Source organism: Ammodytes marinus, assembly GCF_949987685.1.
Source record: "Ammodytes marinus genome assembly, chromosome: 4".
In the NCBI taxonomy this organism is placed as follows: Eukaryota; Metazoa; Chordata; class Actinopteri; order Uranoscopiformes; family Ammodytidae; genus Ammodytes; species Ammodytes marinus.
In genome coordinates, this window is record NC_137233.1 from 26,055,195 (window position 1) to 26,071,007 (window position 15,813).

General features: G+C 40.9%; 1 protein-coding gene across 1 annotated transcript in view; it reads left to right on the plus strand.

Annotated features, from left to right (window-relative positions):
- The window catches only part of ptpra (protein tyrosine phosphatase receptor type A), a 29,867-nt gene that overhangs the window by 5,785 nt on the left and 8,269 nt on the right, over nucleotides 1-15,813 (plus strand). The window contains exons 2-12 of the mRNA XM_080025466.1: nucleotides 5,645-5,691; nucleotides 5,854-5,935; nucleotides 6,045-6,518; nucleotides 12,647-12,746; nucleotides 12,962-13,035; nucleotides 13,485-13,621; nucleotides 14,359-14,449; nucleotides 14,729-14,805; nucleotides 14,904-14,940; nucleotides 15,052-15,149; nucleotides 15,562-15,681. Coding sequence (XP_079881592.1) covers nucleotides 5,671-5,691; nucleotides 5,854-5,935; nucleotides 6,045-6,518; nucleotides 12,647-12,746; nucleotides 12,962-13,035; nucleotides 13,485-13,621; nucleotides 14,359-14,449; nucleotides 14,729-14,805; nucleotides 14,904-14,940; nucleotides 15,052-15,149; nucleotides 15,562-15,681 — 1,311 coding nt within the window. The 5' untranslated portion in view covers nucleotides 5,645-5,670. The remainder of the gene's footprint in view (nucleotides 1-5,644; nucleotides 5,692-5,853; nucleotides 5,936-6,044; nucleotides 6,519-12,646; nucleotides 12,747-12,961; nucleotides 13,036-13,484; nucleotides 13,622-14,358; nucleotides 14,450-14,728; nucleotides 14,806-14,903; nucleotides 14,941-15,051; nucleotides 15,150-15,561; nucleotides 15,682-15,813) is intronic.

The following is a 15,813-nucleotide window of genomic DNA, read 5'->3' on the forward strand; positions in this document are numbered from 1 at the left end:
AGCTTGAGAAGTTTTATTTATTTTTTGGCAGCATTTGTCAATTGCATTCTGTAAAATTTGAAGTGTTTTTCTTCCCCACAAGGGATCCTTTTTGTCAAATCTGCCTTAATTTCAAGCGATTCATTAATTAATGTCTGGAACAATAGTTATTACTTCTCTAACGGTCAAAGGTCAAAACAAAATCATCAGTGAAACCCACAGACTTGAGTGGGAACTCTCCACATTAAATGACTAGCTTGCATTGATCTTACGTCTTTGCCTTTGGTGGTCATGGAGACGTAATTGGACTTCCTTTATATTCTACCTATAAGTGTTCCTTTCAGTGTGTGTGAATGAAATGACATGGGAACAGCCCAGCCCTTTCACAACTGTGTGATCGCACTCCTATGAGATCTGCAGTTGGCCATAGGCAGAGAAGCAACTGTCTACATTAATTAGTTGTGCTCTCTCAGCTTGCATGCACATTAACCATTGAGTTCTGCACAATGGTGATATAGTGACTTTGACGTGTGAGATTTAAAAATTCAATATGTTGTCTTATAGGACTAGATAGAAACATTTTGCATAATTTCCTGGTTTTCTTTATCCCAATAGAAAATAGATGTTACCTAATTGACTTATTTGATCAAATGTTATCAGAGTCAACTTATATAAACAAAATAACAACGAAAATGAAGAATCAACAGTTAAAGCTGAACTATACATTCTGAAGTAAAGTAAAAGCACGTTCTCCATAGTACTACTACAAATGAAGAGTCAAATTGATATCAATCCAATCAGAAATTAATGTTTTTTCTAAGGCAATGTTGAAGTATTAGTTCACTGATCATAACATGGCCCTTTTTATTTGAACTGTTTAGGGGTATGTATCATTTGAAAAAGTTCACTATTTAGGCCAAAACCAACACTTTGATACAGATGCCTAAACAATAAAATAAACAATACTTTCTAAAAAAAAAAAAATAGCCAATCTATTGGAGGAAATACAGTCTACAGTTAGAAAGCTTCCCAACTTAAATTGGTAAATATCTGATCGAAGAATACTTAAACAAGCCCAAGAATCTGCCCAATCCTTCAATGCCAACTTTTAATAAGGGTTGAAACCATGTCCCTCAGCTCTTCCAGTGTCATCCAAACTAGTGCAGCAACTTCTGATAAGTTTAAAATAATATCAAGGGAAATAAAATAAGAGGTCAGAAAGAAAAGAACCAGTAATTTTGGATTTCCTTCAAAAAGGAAGCAAATGTCATGTCACATTTTTGTGTTGTGTGTTTCTCACTCCCTCCGGTCAAACCATTGATTTTTGTTGCTTGTTTTAAAGAAGCTGCGGCCGTCTCGCACTCCGCCCTAGGGCACCTCATCTCAGTGGTGGTGACTGCTTTGAAGGGCTCGCTCTATGTGCTCTGCTTTTTGTGAAGAAATATTCACATAGTTGCAAGCCCAACGTCAGGAGAGACCATGAGTTGAATTTTCACTATTTTCAGTATTTTTTTTGGATGTGCTTATTTCCTTTGTCGAAATTAGTGTGATGAAAAAGTTTGAAAGACATTTACTCTCCCTTTTAACATTTGGTCCAATGAGTGAGTGCTTTACGAAAAAGCTACATTACTATAGAGACTGTATAGAGATCAGGAGTCAGGACACTTAATAACAGGAGTGATGCACTCAAATAACAATGACCTGTATAATAATGTGATTGCACACATACAACTAAAAAACTTGAGAATAATACATTATTTGCAATGACTCCTACAACCTTCACAATTTGAATGTGGATTACACGGACACATCACCCAGGGTGTATTTTCTAAATAGAGAGCACTGACGGTTTAAAGCCTAAAAGTGGCACAAGTAGAAGCACTTGCTCAGTACCTCTTAAATTAGTGATGCCCTCTACCAACACATCTACCAACACATAAGAATCGCATGCATTACACACACACACACTAGAAGCCTGCTGTTTCTCAGGAGGCCAAAACGCATTAAGACGCATCTCTGGGGAGTTGTTCTCGTGGGTGTACAGTCCCTACTCCCTAGATTAAAACCTCTCGGGATTGCAGCATCTGTGAAGTGAAGGGTAGCAACAGGAACAGCTTATATCACTTACACAAACACTGACACGTCATCTAGCCTGTCTGGATGGACCACAGAAAACAATGAGTCATGCTTCATTAAGAAAACGTTACTCAAATAAAAAAAATTATCTTTTTGATGTGAACAAAACCATTGGTAACCTTAGTTTATCAGATCAAATGTAATACACATTCAGACAGATGCCATAATGGTAATTCACTTTTAAATGGTACTAATCACTGAGCTTGTCCAATAAAGCTGACTCACTCCTTATGAGTACTGAACCGGGGGATAGTAGAGGTAGCGGTTTAGGGTAGTTCCGTGGTTCTCGCGTGAGCAAGGGATTGATTTTACGTCTATATGACCAGACAGCAGAGGAAGGAAGCAAACGGGACAAGCTATAGGCACAAGAAGATGCTGTGAAACTATAGAGCAGCTTTTTTCTCCAACACCTTTCACTCAATAACAGATTTTAAAAAGTGATATTTTATGCATTTAAAATTGTATTTTGCCTGGATATAATGTAGGTCGGATATAATAAGAGAGATGCGGAAACTGCCATGGATGTATAAAGGTTGGTTTTCGATGTTTTGACTAGGGCTGTGTATTGGCAAGAATCTGGCGATATGACACGTATACCAAGACAGGGGTGACGATACCATATATATAATATATTGCGATCTAAAAGCAAGGCGATACATTGCGATCTTGAAGTATTTTAATTTTTAATTTTTTACTCTCATAGTCTACACACATGTTATATGCATAAACAAATAATGTTAATTTCTATGCAATCAGACCTTGGTTTGTATTTGACAGTTATAGATTCAACTTTATTTATTAGTAAATCATCTTAGTACTACTTATTGTCCAGTTTAAACAGAGGAATTAACATCCTCCTCAATCAGTGAGAAACTCAAACATTCATGTGATTAGTTGCGACTTGGCGTAATAATTAGGGCTGGGTATTGTCAAGGACTTTGCGATACGATACGTATCACGATGCACTGGTCACGATACGATATATCACGATATATTGCGTATCTTGATATATCACAATATATTGCGATATTTCATAAACAAGTTGCTTTGTCAAACATAACAGCACAATATATTGATAATTGCACAGACAAATGAAGTCAAAACTATTTCATTCACAACTTCCTTTACTGTTTTTCTTCCTTTTTTTGGTTTTGGCAAATGATCAAACATTGCTGCAGCTGCCATAACATTAGAATAACAAATCCAATTCTCTCTTGTACTAACCGTACAGGACACACTGAAAATGAAAACACATCAGTGTGCTTTTCTGACACAGTGAATCTTAAGTATTCTTATAAACAAAATTTATCTAACTTCAATACTCAGTATCCTAGAGGCTCAGGCCTGACAGCAGACATGGGTTTGAATCTGATATTTCATTCCCTCTCTGCCCCATTTCATATGTCTGTCTGCACTGTCAATAAAGCCCTGAAAAGCAAAAAATAAATAAAATAAATCATAAAAAAAAAATACTGATATCGCGAAACTAAGTATTGCGATATATCGCGATATTGATTTTTTGACACAGCCCTAGTAATAATACAATGGCTGAACTATGCCTGAAATAAAGTGCAAAAATAAATGGCTACCTGGCAGCTAACTAAAGCAGTGAAAAAGAGCATCAATCTAGCATGCATTGAATAGATTTTTCTTTTTTAGGTAAGCATTTATATATGTGGAGAAAAAACTTGTAAAAACTGGTCCCCTCTGCAACAGTACTATGCTAACTTCTGCTACCGCAACTTCTCCCCCAAACTCATATAGTGACTGCATTGACAGCCATCTCCATAATGTAACATATTACCTATACTAAGTACCTCATACAAATGCCACTTCAAAAATATTGAACTATCTCTTTAATATATGTTGGATGACTTTTGGACAAAAATACACCCATTGACCTCTGAAAGTGTTGAGGACATTGTTCACAATTTTTTGACATTGACCACACAATACAATTCATTGCTTTATTGAGAAAATTATCAGCCAATTAATCGTTGGTGATAATTATCATGAATTGCAGCCTTAGTGATAATCAAATTGAGTCAGTCAGCTGCTGCATGGTAACGACAGACAATCAATCAAATGTAGAAACATGTCTATGAGTAGAACAGAGACACAGTCTGCTCTTATTTCTGTTAAAAAGGGTGCTTGAGTGAATAAAAGGTCTCGGAAATGTTGTTAATGTTTACCTGAGGGTCTTGGTAGCTGAAAGATTTACATAGTTGTACTGAAATCTCAAGATTTTGAGTTGTATTTCTTCCATTTGCATTTTTCTAAAGGCATGAATTTAGTGGAGTTTAGTGGAAGAAGGCATTTACTGGCTTAATGGATGGGTGACAGGAGGGAGATTTCAACAATTGGATTTGTAGGTTAATAGTATCCTCATTGACAGCATAACTTGCTCATCATGGCCCATTTCAGGCTGCAGCCAGCGCTAAACAGAGCTGCGCTAAAACCGACATGTAAGTACTGAACTGAATGAGCTCAGTTCAAAACCACAGAGGATTGGCAACTGGCTCTTGTAAAGCTGTTAGCGCCCAATTTATCCTCTACCCACTGATGCACTAATCTCTGATGCAAAGCATCAGTTTGTGTGCGGTAGCGCTGCGGTGTTTTGCTCGGTGCAGCACTTGAGGTGACTCAGTAAACTCAGGCAGAGAGGCTGGATTATTCCAGGGTCAAGACCATGGGATTGGGTCCAGGGATTATCACAGTTCAGTCAGGGAGACAACAGCCTTGTCGGCCTCTGGGATTATTCAAAATACTGCCAGTCAGCCAGGCTGACCACCCAGCCAAGCTTTCTCCAAGTCTTTCTGTCCTCTGGACTCCACCCGCTCATCCCCACATCAATGGGTGAATGGTGTCCTAAATGCTGATTCACTGCCACTTAAGGAATTTAAATGTGACACTAATTCAGTTTTGGTGATCCTCCAGGTCCTGACTGTGTCAAATATTTTGTTTGGCATGACACTTTTCTTTACACCCTGTTACAAAAAGAGTAGTCTGGCTTACCGAATGTAGATTGATGATATAGACCTGCCAACAGTTTGTCAGAAAACACCTTCCGTTCCTAGCATTACCATTTTGAGATCCCCTTCCATGCAGGAAACAACTAGGCCTAGTCTCGCGCATAGTCTACGGTGATAGCGAGTTGGAGTGGATTTTGCCCATCTTTTAACTCTGGTACCTAAAAAACAATCAAGAGAGTCATGATACGATTGAATTCAATGTCACTGTCAGCTATAACAATAATTTCCAATTTGTCAGATATATCAGCCTTTTTTTTATGAAAAAATATGACGTTAGCGTATCAGCACAGTTAATGATAATTTGGAATAAGTGCCTTATGAAATATAAAGGAACCGTGTGTCTGACAATAACGCTGTACTGCTAAATTCACCCTGAGGCGGATCTTGCGAAGGCATTTTGTGAGCAGTTAAATAAATTATATTTTCTCAACTCTTGAATTGCAGGAAAACAATGAGTTCATCTGAGTCCTGCTAATTGTTCACTATTGTCTTTCTAGGACCACGCTGTGCGAATGAGTGATTGATGCCAACTTCGCTTCTTCAGGTAAACGGCATTAGCACACACACAGGCCAACATTATGGGTATTACTCTTCATTATAAAAGATATAATGGCTAAGTAACTTATGTTATTGATTTCAATGAGACTTGGCGTTGTTCTCTTGACTAACCCCGTCTTGTCCCCTTTGTTGTACATCCTCCATGTAGGGCAGAATGGGTGTGTGTCCCCTGCTCCTGCTGCTCGGTCTAGCCCTCGGGGCCTCAGGCCAGGATCATGTCCCCATCACAAGTAAGAACTGTGTCCCCCTCCTATCATTTTCCTTCACCTAACCAACTCCTTAAGTTAAAAGGCTCAGTGATGAATTGCACACAATACCTTGCTCTCTTTCTCTTCCCAGGTCCTCCAAATAGCACTGCCAAACCCACAGACCCCCCTGCCGCACCATCCCTTAACGTCACAGTCGCACTCACGCAAGCCCCGACGGTCCCACCCACAACGCTCGCCCCTACAGTCATCCCCGTGACGACAGCAGCAGCAACAACAACAACAACAACAACGGCAACACAGCTAATTACCGCGCCCCCGCCTGGTGATGAGGACATCCAGCCTGCGGGTCCCGATGCCACCGGGCGGTTGTTACCGGTCCCTCCTTCTCCCCCGGCCCCTGCTCCGACCGATGGCCCCCAGGCTCCAGTGAGCACCGTGCCTCCCCATCCTCCCCCCACTCCGGCCCAGGGAGACAACGCCACCATGGCCTCTGCTCCAGAGGAAACCACGACTGCAGAGATTTATACTGATGAGGAGTTCACAGTGGAGACAGAGACCACCACAGAGCCTGGGATGGACTTCACCTCTGACGCTAGCCCACACGGTGAGTGTTGGCGTCTTCTACGACCTTTATATATTTTGTTACAATGTCCGATAGAGTGTTAAACAATGCCAAAGTGTCAAATTTTGAGGAACGCACATTTAGATGTGAGCCCTGCAGGCTGTTTTGGTTGGCTCTGCACCGCTCCGAACTCAAGGTTTCCCGCAGTTTCTTCTAGCTCTGGCTCACACGTAACAGCGTGCCGGAAGTATTCATATTGTCTGTCAGCACTTCACACAGCACTGTGTTTCTCAACCCAGGCCTGTAGGAAGCTGGGTTAGCGGATACAGTGCTCCTAAAGGACGGTACTGTTTATTTTCTCAAACTTTATTTACAAAGACATAGATATATCAAACGAGGACAGGGCTGTTCCGACGATACCCAGAACCGCATTCAGTAATTAATATTTTATCAGTGGTTTTTGTGTCAGTAATCAGATAAAAGGGATTGTGAGTACAGTTTTAGTTTAAACACAGAGCTAAAGTTTTCAATTGAGCTGGGGTGCTCTACCGAGCTTCGGAAGTCTTCTTGAAGGTGACCATTCGTCTCTATCCGCTCTGTAGAGTCCAACATCCAAAACAAAAGCCTGAAAATTAACATAATATATCCTCTTAAAATATCAAGAAATCATGTCCAAGCCTATTATATTTCTGCAGTATACTTTGTTTCTCAGACACAACGCTAGCCTCCACCTAGACCAGCAATAGACCAGAACACTAAGAAGCAACAAGATAAGTCAAGTGTGATTCGGAATCATTTGATCTTGGAATAACAACGTCGTCTCACCATTGCATTATCATTGTGCACCACGGTGTGCATATAACCTATAGCCTAATACTCTCACGTCCTCTGCAGTTCACAGTCATTTATAGAAATGTGGGGAATCACATTGGGCTCTCTTCAAGCCCTGTGTGTTGTACCAAGATGTTTGCTGTTTGTGTCTGGATGGGATTTTTCTTTAGTTGCTGGCATTTGATGTAATGTTTGGCAAAACTGCAGTTGCTGCTAAACTGGTGGCTGTGAAGCACTTTGCTTTAGCTTCATACTTTTAAACCTTATCCAACCAGTTTGACATAGTCCTATACAGATGATCTGCCAGCATCAAGAAGGCCTTTTCCCTCTTTGTACAAACTATTACAAGTACTAGGCAGCAGCCATTTACATGTTTTCTTATGAGTTCCTTTTTGCATGTTGGATACATTCAGGCCTGTATTCAGAGTTGTCACTTGTCAACAGGTCATATGTTAATGCTACATTTCAACTGGGATTACTCAGCTAAAATCGAAGTAGACAAAAGGTTAAGTGAATTTGGATACAACAAGAAAGCCAAGCTTTGTTAGTATAACTTCTGGAATATATAAATATCACATGTTGATGGAGTGCTGTAGAGCCCCATGCATGTAATAGTGTCAGGATGTGTTTTTTGTTGTCGTTCCATCTAGCTGTTGTTATTCACGCAGGCTGGCAAAGCATTAGCAACAGACTACGTAGAAAGAGCAGGCAAGTGAGCTTTCTGGTCAAGAGTCGACCTTTAATATTTTAGATAGTTGAACATATTTCTGCTTTTAGACTCCATTGTAGCGCTGGAAATATCCTGACGTGACATACCTGCATTTGATCAGTCATCCAGACACTGCCCAAAAGCTGTTATTTTAATGGAGTGTTGAGGGAGGGTTTCTATGCCAGTTCCTTAGTTTACTTCAGTTTATGAAATGCTTCTTTTGATGCTTTAATGTCTAGTTTTAACTTTGACTTCATCATATTAAACCTTTAAAAAAAACTTGAAATTCCTAGTGTGATTCAGATTATTTTTCATTCGTATTTTTATAAGCAGTTTTTTGTCTGTAACACTGACCATCGTCAATTTGTCACAATCAATGATTATTTCCTCACGATCCACTACTGTGTGTGCACTGAAAAAAAAATCCAGGGTTAATACACAGCCTAACGGCCTCCACACACATCCTACCTCTACTGCGCGTCTACCTCGCGTCTGCGTCTGACTTTTTGTCACTGACCGTGTACCGTACTTTCCGTACTATATGCCGCACTGGACAATAAGCCGCAGGTGTTATAATGTTTAATTATATGTAAGAGTTTGTGCACAGAGGGGATTGTCGGGAAAGAGATGGCTGCTTGAGGAAGCTCCCACATTTCAACAAACAAGTTGCATATTTGCATAACGTACGTAAGTGTTACCATTTTGTGCAATAGTAGCTATTAGGGATGGGCACGAGTGTTTTCGCTACTCGTGTGATCGCTTGCATTCCTCGAGGATCAATCGATTCCTCGTTAAACTTTTTTCTATTTTTAGGACGCAACGCATCTGTCTACAGAACAACGGTTGACCGCAATAAAGCGCTCAATGCTTATGTCAAACAGTCACCGTTGCCATATGATATTAAGGATTTATTTTCCACAAGTTTAAAACACATTTTCCTAACTGAAAGTAATTAAATAAGCGGGCCACAATTTAAACCGATCGAGTAGGTCTGCGGTGGAGAGAGAAAAAAGAGAGAGAAAAAAAGCATGGGCTGTAGTTGGCTAACATTCAAAATAGACTTTTAAAATAAGAAGGGCAGCAAATACAATAAAATTATTGTCCTACAATTTAAACACATAGATAGGCTAAATAACTCACCAAAGCAGTAGAAGTAGTAGGCTAGTATATCCAACCGCGTAATGATCACTCCTGTCCGTGACTAATTACCGCGACTAATTCCTCGTTAACGGAACGTTACACCGTCGGCTTTTGAATCTCAATCCTATATTCCATAATAAAGGCTTCTTAAATGTCGTTTGCTCGAATGTGCCCGAAGTCAGCCTGGCTTCTTTACGTGATTTTCCGAGTTTTCCAGCACCGCATTCAGCTCCGAGGTGCTGTGGAGACCACACACTGGCTGCGCTGCATGGAGGTGGCAGTTATTTGCGGTTTCTGTTTGACACAACGCTTAGTTTATTTAACTTGGATCAAAATATTTAATTTTGTTAAACTTTATATCCGTTTTGTGCCGTTTTGTACACGTATATAACATTTTAAAATAGGGGCGGCCCGCCGGCCGGCCTAAAGGCTACAAACACTAAAAAAAACAAAAAACTATTTTCCTCATCCACTAATCGAGATCATTTGAAACGAGGAGTACTCGATTACTAACGCCCATCCCCAGTTGCTACAGAATATATACTGTGCTGTGTAATAACAGGGTCGAAAAACGGGGAAAAAGTCGCGGCTTGTAGGCCGAAAAGTACGGTAATCAACCTAGAGCGGGCACACATCCAACCTCAGACGCACTGCTGATGCGCGTCGGAGGCACGTCTGCAGTGTGTCCGAGAAAAGTCCGAGAGACGCAGCAGTAAGGTAAGGCGACGCGCTCCAGAGGTAGACGCAGGATGTGTGCAGAGGCCGTAAGGGTCTGTAAATGGGCATGTTGCTAGCTTAGGTGGGCCCAATTGTTTGAATAACCTTTGTTTACATACCAATTTACAGAGCCTAGGCTCTGTATTAACACCACAGATTGTTTCAGCGCACACTGATTTTGAAAAAAGGGATTTTGACAACAAGCATTCTCCAGAATCGCTGACTCCACCTCCCACCAACATTTTTCTTTTACATTAAAGAGGACCTATTATACTACTTTTCTGGTCTTAATTTCTTGTTTTACACTGCTATAGAGCAACCTGACACGAATCACATCACAAAAAACTATGTAGATTTTCGGGAAGCTCTTTCTCTTATTTTGACGATCCAGCACGTCCTGTCAACACTTGAGTGTGTGTGCTTCGGCAATCTCCGCTCCCTCCACCTGTGCATCGGCCATCTCCGCTACCCTCCCCCCCCCCTCTTGCAAACCCCACTCCGTTGTGATTGGTTACCTTCCTTCCGGAACACTTTCAGTGGCGGGAAGCGCGAGCATGGACCTATAAGGGCGCGAGGCAGACGCGAACAGGGAAGTGACAGCATTACCATACATGGAAACATCCGCTTGGTCACGTCACAAATTTTTATGCGACGTCACGAATTATGAAAGGGTAGACCGCTTTGAAGACGTGACTTCTCGACTGGCTAGAATAGTGTTTAGTGCTCTGCACAGACACCCCAGACGGTCAGCAGGGAATACGTCGAAATGCATGTAAGTCATTATTTGATAATTTAGTATGGTTAAGCATGACTATGAATCATCATAACAACGTTTATAGGTCATAAAAGTCAAAAAGCATCATAGGTCCTCTTTAATTATTTATTTTACATGGTTATAGAAAAATACACAATCTCTATCAAATGTAACTGAGTGAAATATGTATTTTAGTATGGGGTACAATATGAATAATATGCATCATCCTGCAGTAGGTAAAATCAAAAGTTAGAACTGTTATGTTGAGCACATAAGGGGGACGATTTAGACGTTAAGTTAAGCACTATAAACTCCTGTTTTAACATAAACACGACGGATGTTCTTGCACTTTTATATGGTATGTCCTATTATATAATGAATTCCTTTGAGTTGGAAAGTGTTATGTAATTGCTCTATTGTCTCCCCCTTGCCGTCTGCGAGCCTTGTGTGGACCGTTGTGAGCAGTTCTAGATGGGCCTTAGATCCGTCAAGGCTGTGTCAGTTCCACATGATACCCGTGGCCTGTTTTGCTCGCGCTCTGTTCAATGTACACATTGTCCGAAGGAGAATGCGCCAAAACTCCTGGGAACTGTTGGTGAAAATGCAACATAACTGGGCGGCCACTTCCCCCGAGAAAGTGCATATGGAGCAAGAAGTGAAATGAGGCGTTCTTTGCACCATATTTCGTCCGTAACGTTAAGAGCTATCTCTCTCTCTTGAATTTGGAGTCGGCCCATGAAACAGCTGATTTTGTCATTGCATTGTCTCTGCCACCGTGCAGTTTTCTAGAATAATCTCCTTTGTTGTGGCCTAATGTGTCTTACTGACCAGTCATCAGCATTCAAATGGCAGCCAGTTTTTTGTTTGTTTGTGTACCCCACACTCCTGTTGTTGTTGTTGTTGTTGTTGTTGTTGTTGTTGTTGTTCAGGCAAATCTAATGACTTTTGTGTTAACGGTGGTAGTGAAAGGCCATCAGGAAGTCTATAGGATTGCCTTCAACCAGTAACTTGTGTTCATGACGCGAACACATACAAATTGGTCAGCTATTGTATTCAACGAGAGGCTGCACAGAGAATACATAACTTGATCCATGTAATATTTAATTTGTAATGTTAAGCCTTTGTGACGACAGTGGTTTCTTTCACTATTACACAGTAGGCATGATTCACAAGCGTCTTGGTAACAAATGTCCGAAATCTTTCTGTATTTTATACCAATACACTGCATCTGTTGTCATTTTGGGTGTAACCAGTTACTCATACAATAGAAGCCAAGGGTCGACGCTCTCAGTTAAACTAAACAGATTTATCTGCTAGCTCCTGTTGCACTCCCTCCGCATCTCTCATTTCTATTTGTGTCGGTTGTATTTACGTTTAGAGGGCCAATGATATATTAACATGGACAACCAGTATGGAAGGAAAAGATGCAGGCTGGCGTTGAAAGAGGCAGAGGTCACTTTTGGGAACGTGGCTTCTCCCCTTCCCAACCGGAGGCCAGTAACCTTAGTTTAGCATAAACACTGAAAAGGGGAGGAAACGGCAAGCCTGGCTCTGTTTGGAGGTTACAATATAGTGCTTAAAGCTCACTAAGTAACATGTTATATCTTCTTCTTTCTAAAACAAAAAATACAAGTATTTTTTACACTTGTTTTGTGGTTTTATGGTCGGCTATATGCTGGACTATTTATCGGCTGTGCGAAATGACCACCTTTGGTTTTTGCACGGACTAACAAACGCTGTAAAATAAAATGCAATGTAGAATGATTGTAAAATTACTTTTCTCTAAATAGTGTCGCTTTGTAAACTAATAAAATATCCTCATTTGACATGTAACACCCCAAGCTTATGTGGAAGTCTGTAATATGAGAATAAATTGGTAATGGAAATGGAATTTGGCATGGACATCAATCCAAAACACTGACTCACCTCAAGTATTGAGACACTCTTTTTAAAATGTCTTCCTTTTGAAATGTATGATACAAGCCATTTATTCTCCCTTTTGTACTGTTTGTGATGTAGACAACAACCAATCAGATGACATGCCAATCATAGCGGTAATGGTGGCCCTCTCCTCCCTGCTGGTCATCATCTTCATCATCATCATCCTCTACATGCTCAGGTTGGTGAAGTGTGGTCAATGTTACACTTTTGCTGGAGACCTGTGGTGAGGGCCGGCCTTTGGTCCTCCTGTTACCATGGCAATGACTGCCATTCAGCTGTGAGACTAGAACAATGTGTGTTTATTCGCGTGTGATAGAAACGGCACGCGTGTGTTTGTGTGTGTGTGTGTGTGTGTGTATGTTAATATTAGCCTCGATCTTTGTTGATTGACAGGTTTAAAAAGTACAAGCAAGCGGGAAGCCATTCAAACTCCTTCAGATTGACCAACGGCAGATCAGATGATACAGGTAATACGCCCACGCATGCATTAATGTGTCTGTTTGTATGCGCTTTGAATGTGTGGGCAGATGTGACCACATACTCGCCGAGCGTTCAGGATATTGTCATTTATTTGTTTTTGGTCACATAAGCAAATATGCACAACCGGCTTGACCAAACTTGCTACTTTGAGTTGATTCTGATAAGACTTGATTGATCCTTCTTCGCTAACTGATAACATCTGAGTGTTTGCTGGAGGCTTTTGTTCACTGTGATTACCTAACCAACAGGGCTGCAGTTAGCTCACTCCTATCTCTGTGTTGAATCACATTGCCCCCTGGTGGCCCTTTTTGGTGAAGACATCAAGTGATGTAGTCACTGTTACTTGATGTAGGCTCAACTCACATTTTCTTTATCTCCACCTGTCTCACCCCTCCCGTTCCTTCCCTGCCTCCTCCCTTCCTGTCTGACGGCGCAGAACTCCAGAGTGTCCCGCTATTGGCCCGTTCACCCAGCACAAACAGGAAGTACCCGCCCCTTGTCGTCGACAAGCTGGAGGAAGAAATGAACCGCCGCATGGCTGATGACAACAAGCTCTTCAGGGAGGAGTTCAATGTATGGCACACTCAAGCCCACATCCTCTGATAATGTACTGAGCCCTCTATTCACCTTCAACCCATATCCCTGTCGCCTAAACCGGCGCCACTTGTAGCCCCTGGGGTGTATATGGAAAGATTATGGAGAAGCTCAAAATAAATCCAAATGGTTGTGTTTAGGGGGGAAATATTAATCCAAACAGGATTTCAAATACGTTTGATGCTGACCTCAAGGACAGAAGATAAACATTTGAATTAGTTAGCCATAAGTAATGGGAACACAGTTGAAAAAGAATAATGTAACTATATCCACGTCTTGTAGTTTTACATATCCATATAAAATGGGATGAAGTAAAAACATTGGGAACGTGACGGTTTGGGCAGCTGAAGGGCTACTTGAACTCATCAGATACTGATGTGAAAAAGGGTGTTAATGGTACAGTACATCTACTATTACCCCGACATGCATGCACAAAGCTGGTTAGTAAATAATATACAGTATATTGTATCCCTCTACAGTCCACCACATAGAAACTCCTAGAGTTGTGAAAAATAAACAGAAAGAACTTGAGATGATATAATTCAGAATGGATATTAATCAAAATATATTTTGGACTGAGTTATATTGGACACTCAGCAGACAGAAAGATGAAGCCAACAGAATGCGTTGGGCACGTTCACACAGTGAGGTTTGCATCAGTAGCGATTCAACCCTGCCATTTTAAATGTGATTTGTGTTTTTTCCCGTGTCATTAGGCACTGCCAGTCTGCCCCATCCAGGCATCATGTGATGCTGCCTCCAAGGAAGAGAACAAAGAAAAGAACAGATATGTCAATATCCTGCCATGTAAGCAACAACACACCAATGATAATGTGACATTGATTTGAGATTAACAAAGCAGCACTTAATGTAACTTAGTTCTTATCTGCTATTTCAAGCTTTTTAAACATATATTAGTTCAATCAATTAAAATATCAGACAACAGGCGATCAAAGACAGATTACAAATTGACCTTTGCTTCAGCGCTCAGGATGGAAAAGTTGTAATATGCAATAGGTCATTCAAATTCCTTGTCTCACTGTGCTTCATTTTCTCTTTTTGTCTTCTATCTGCTTCCTCCATCAGACGACCACTCCAGGGTGCATCTCTCATCTCTGGAGGGAGTCCCAGACTCTGACTTTATCAACGCCTCCTTTATAAATGTGTGTATAAGTGCAGCATTTTTCCCATGAAAGAAACAGTTATGGTCTAAATGTGTTGGGCTATAATTCTGTCTCACCTCCCCAAATGTGTTTACCAGGGTTACCAAGAGAAGAACAAGTTTATTGCAGCACAAGGTAAAGTGTGTGCCTGCTGACAAAACAGTGCTGTTGTTTGTTTAAGTTTACCTGTTGACTAGCTCATTACCTGTCGTCTGAGTTTTCCTGTCGTCTGTCTCCATCCCTCAGGGCCGAAGGAGGAAACAGTGAATGACTACTGGAGGATGATCTGGGAGCAGAACACAGCTACCATTGTCATGGTGACCAATCTGAAGGAGAGAAAAGAGGTAGGGGAGCTGGGCCGTGAGGGGTGATGTCACGCGTGTTTATACACCGTGATTTATAAACTCACACAATGGCTTCAAAGGCCAAATGGCTGCATTCTATGTAGAGAATATACTGACTGACTGGATAATCCTGTTACAAAGCACAAGATAACAGAATCAACCCTCAACCTCCTGTTGCAATGTTTTTTATATTAAGAAGTATTTTTTGATTGGCAATCTGTAAAGTTAGTTTAATGGTTAAGCACTTTAACCCTCCCGGGTCAATATTTATGTGCGGGCTGTGAGGTTATATTGTAAACCGAATGTTTTATTTATTTCCACAACTGCTATACATTGAGGCGTTAATTCCCTTGTAAACACGGCTGTTAATGTAACTATGCTATGATGTGAAATCACTTCCTGTGTGTTTCAGTGTAAGTGTGCCCAGTACTGGCCGGACCAGGGCTGTTGGACATACGGGAACATCCGCGTGTCTGTGGAAGACACAATGGTTCTGGTGGACTACACCATCCGCAAGTTCTGCATTCAAATGGTAATATCTTCTTGTGCTTTTTTTTGTGTTGACCCTCCCCATTTTTTCTTCAAATGTGTGAAATAAATGAAAACATGGATAATACTCGTGGTGACGTGTCTCAGTGTCTAAAACCTTATCTAAAGTTTCTTT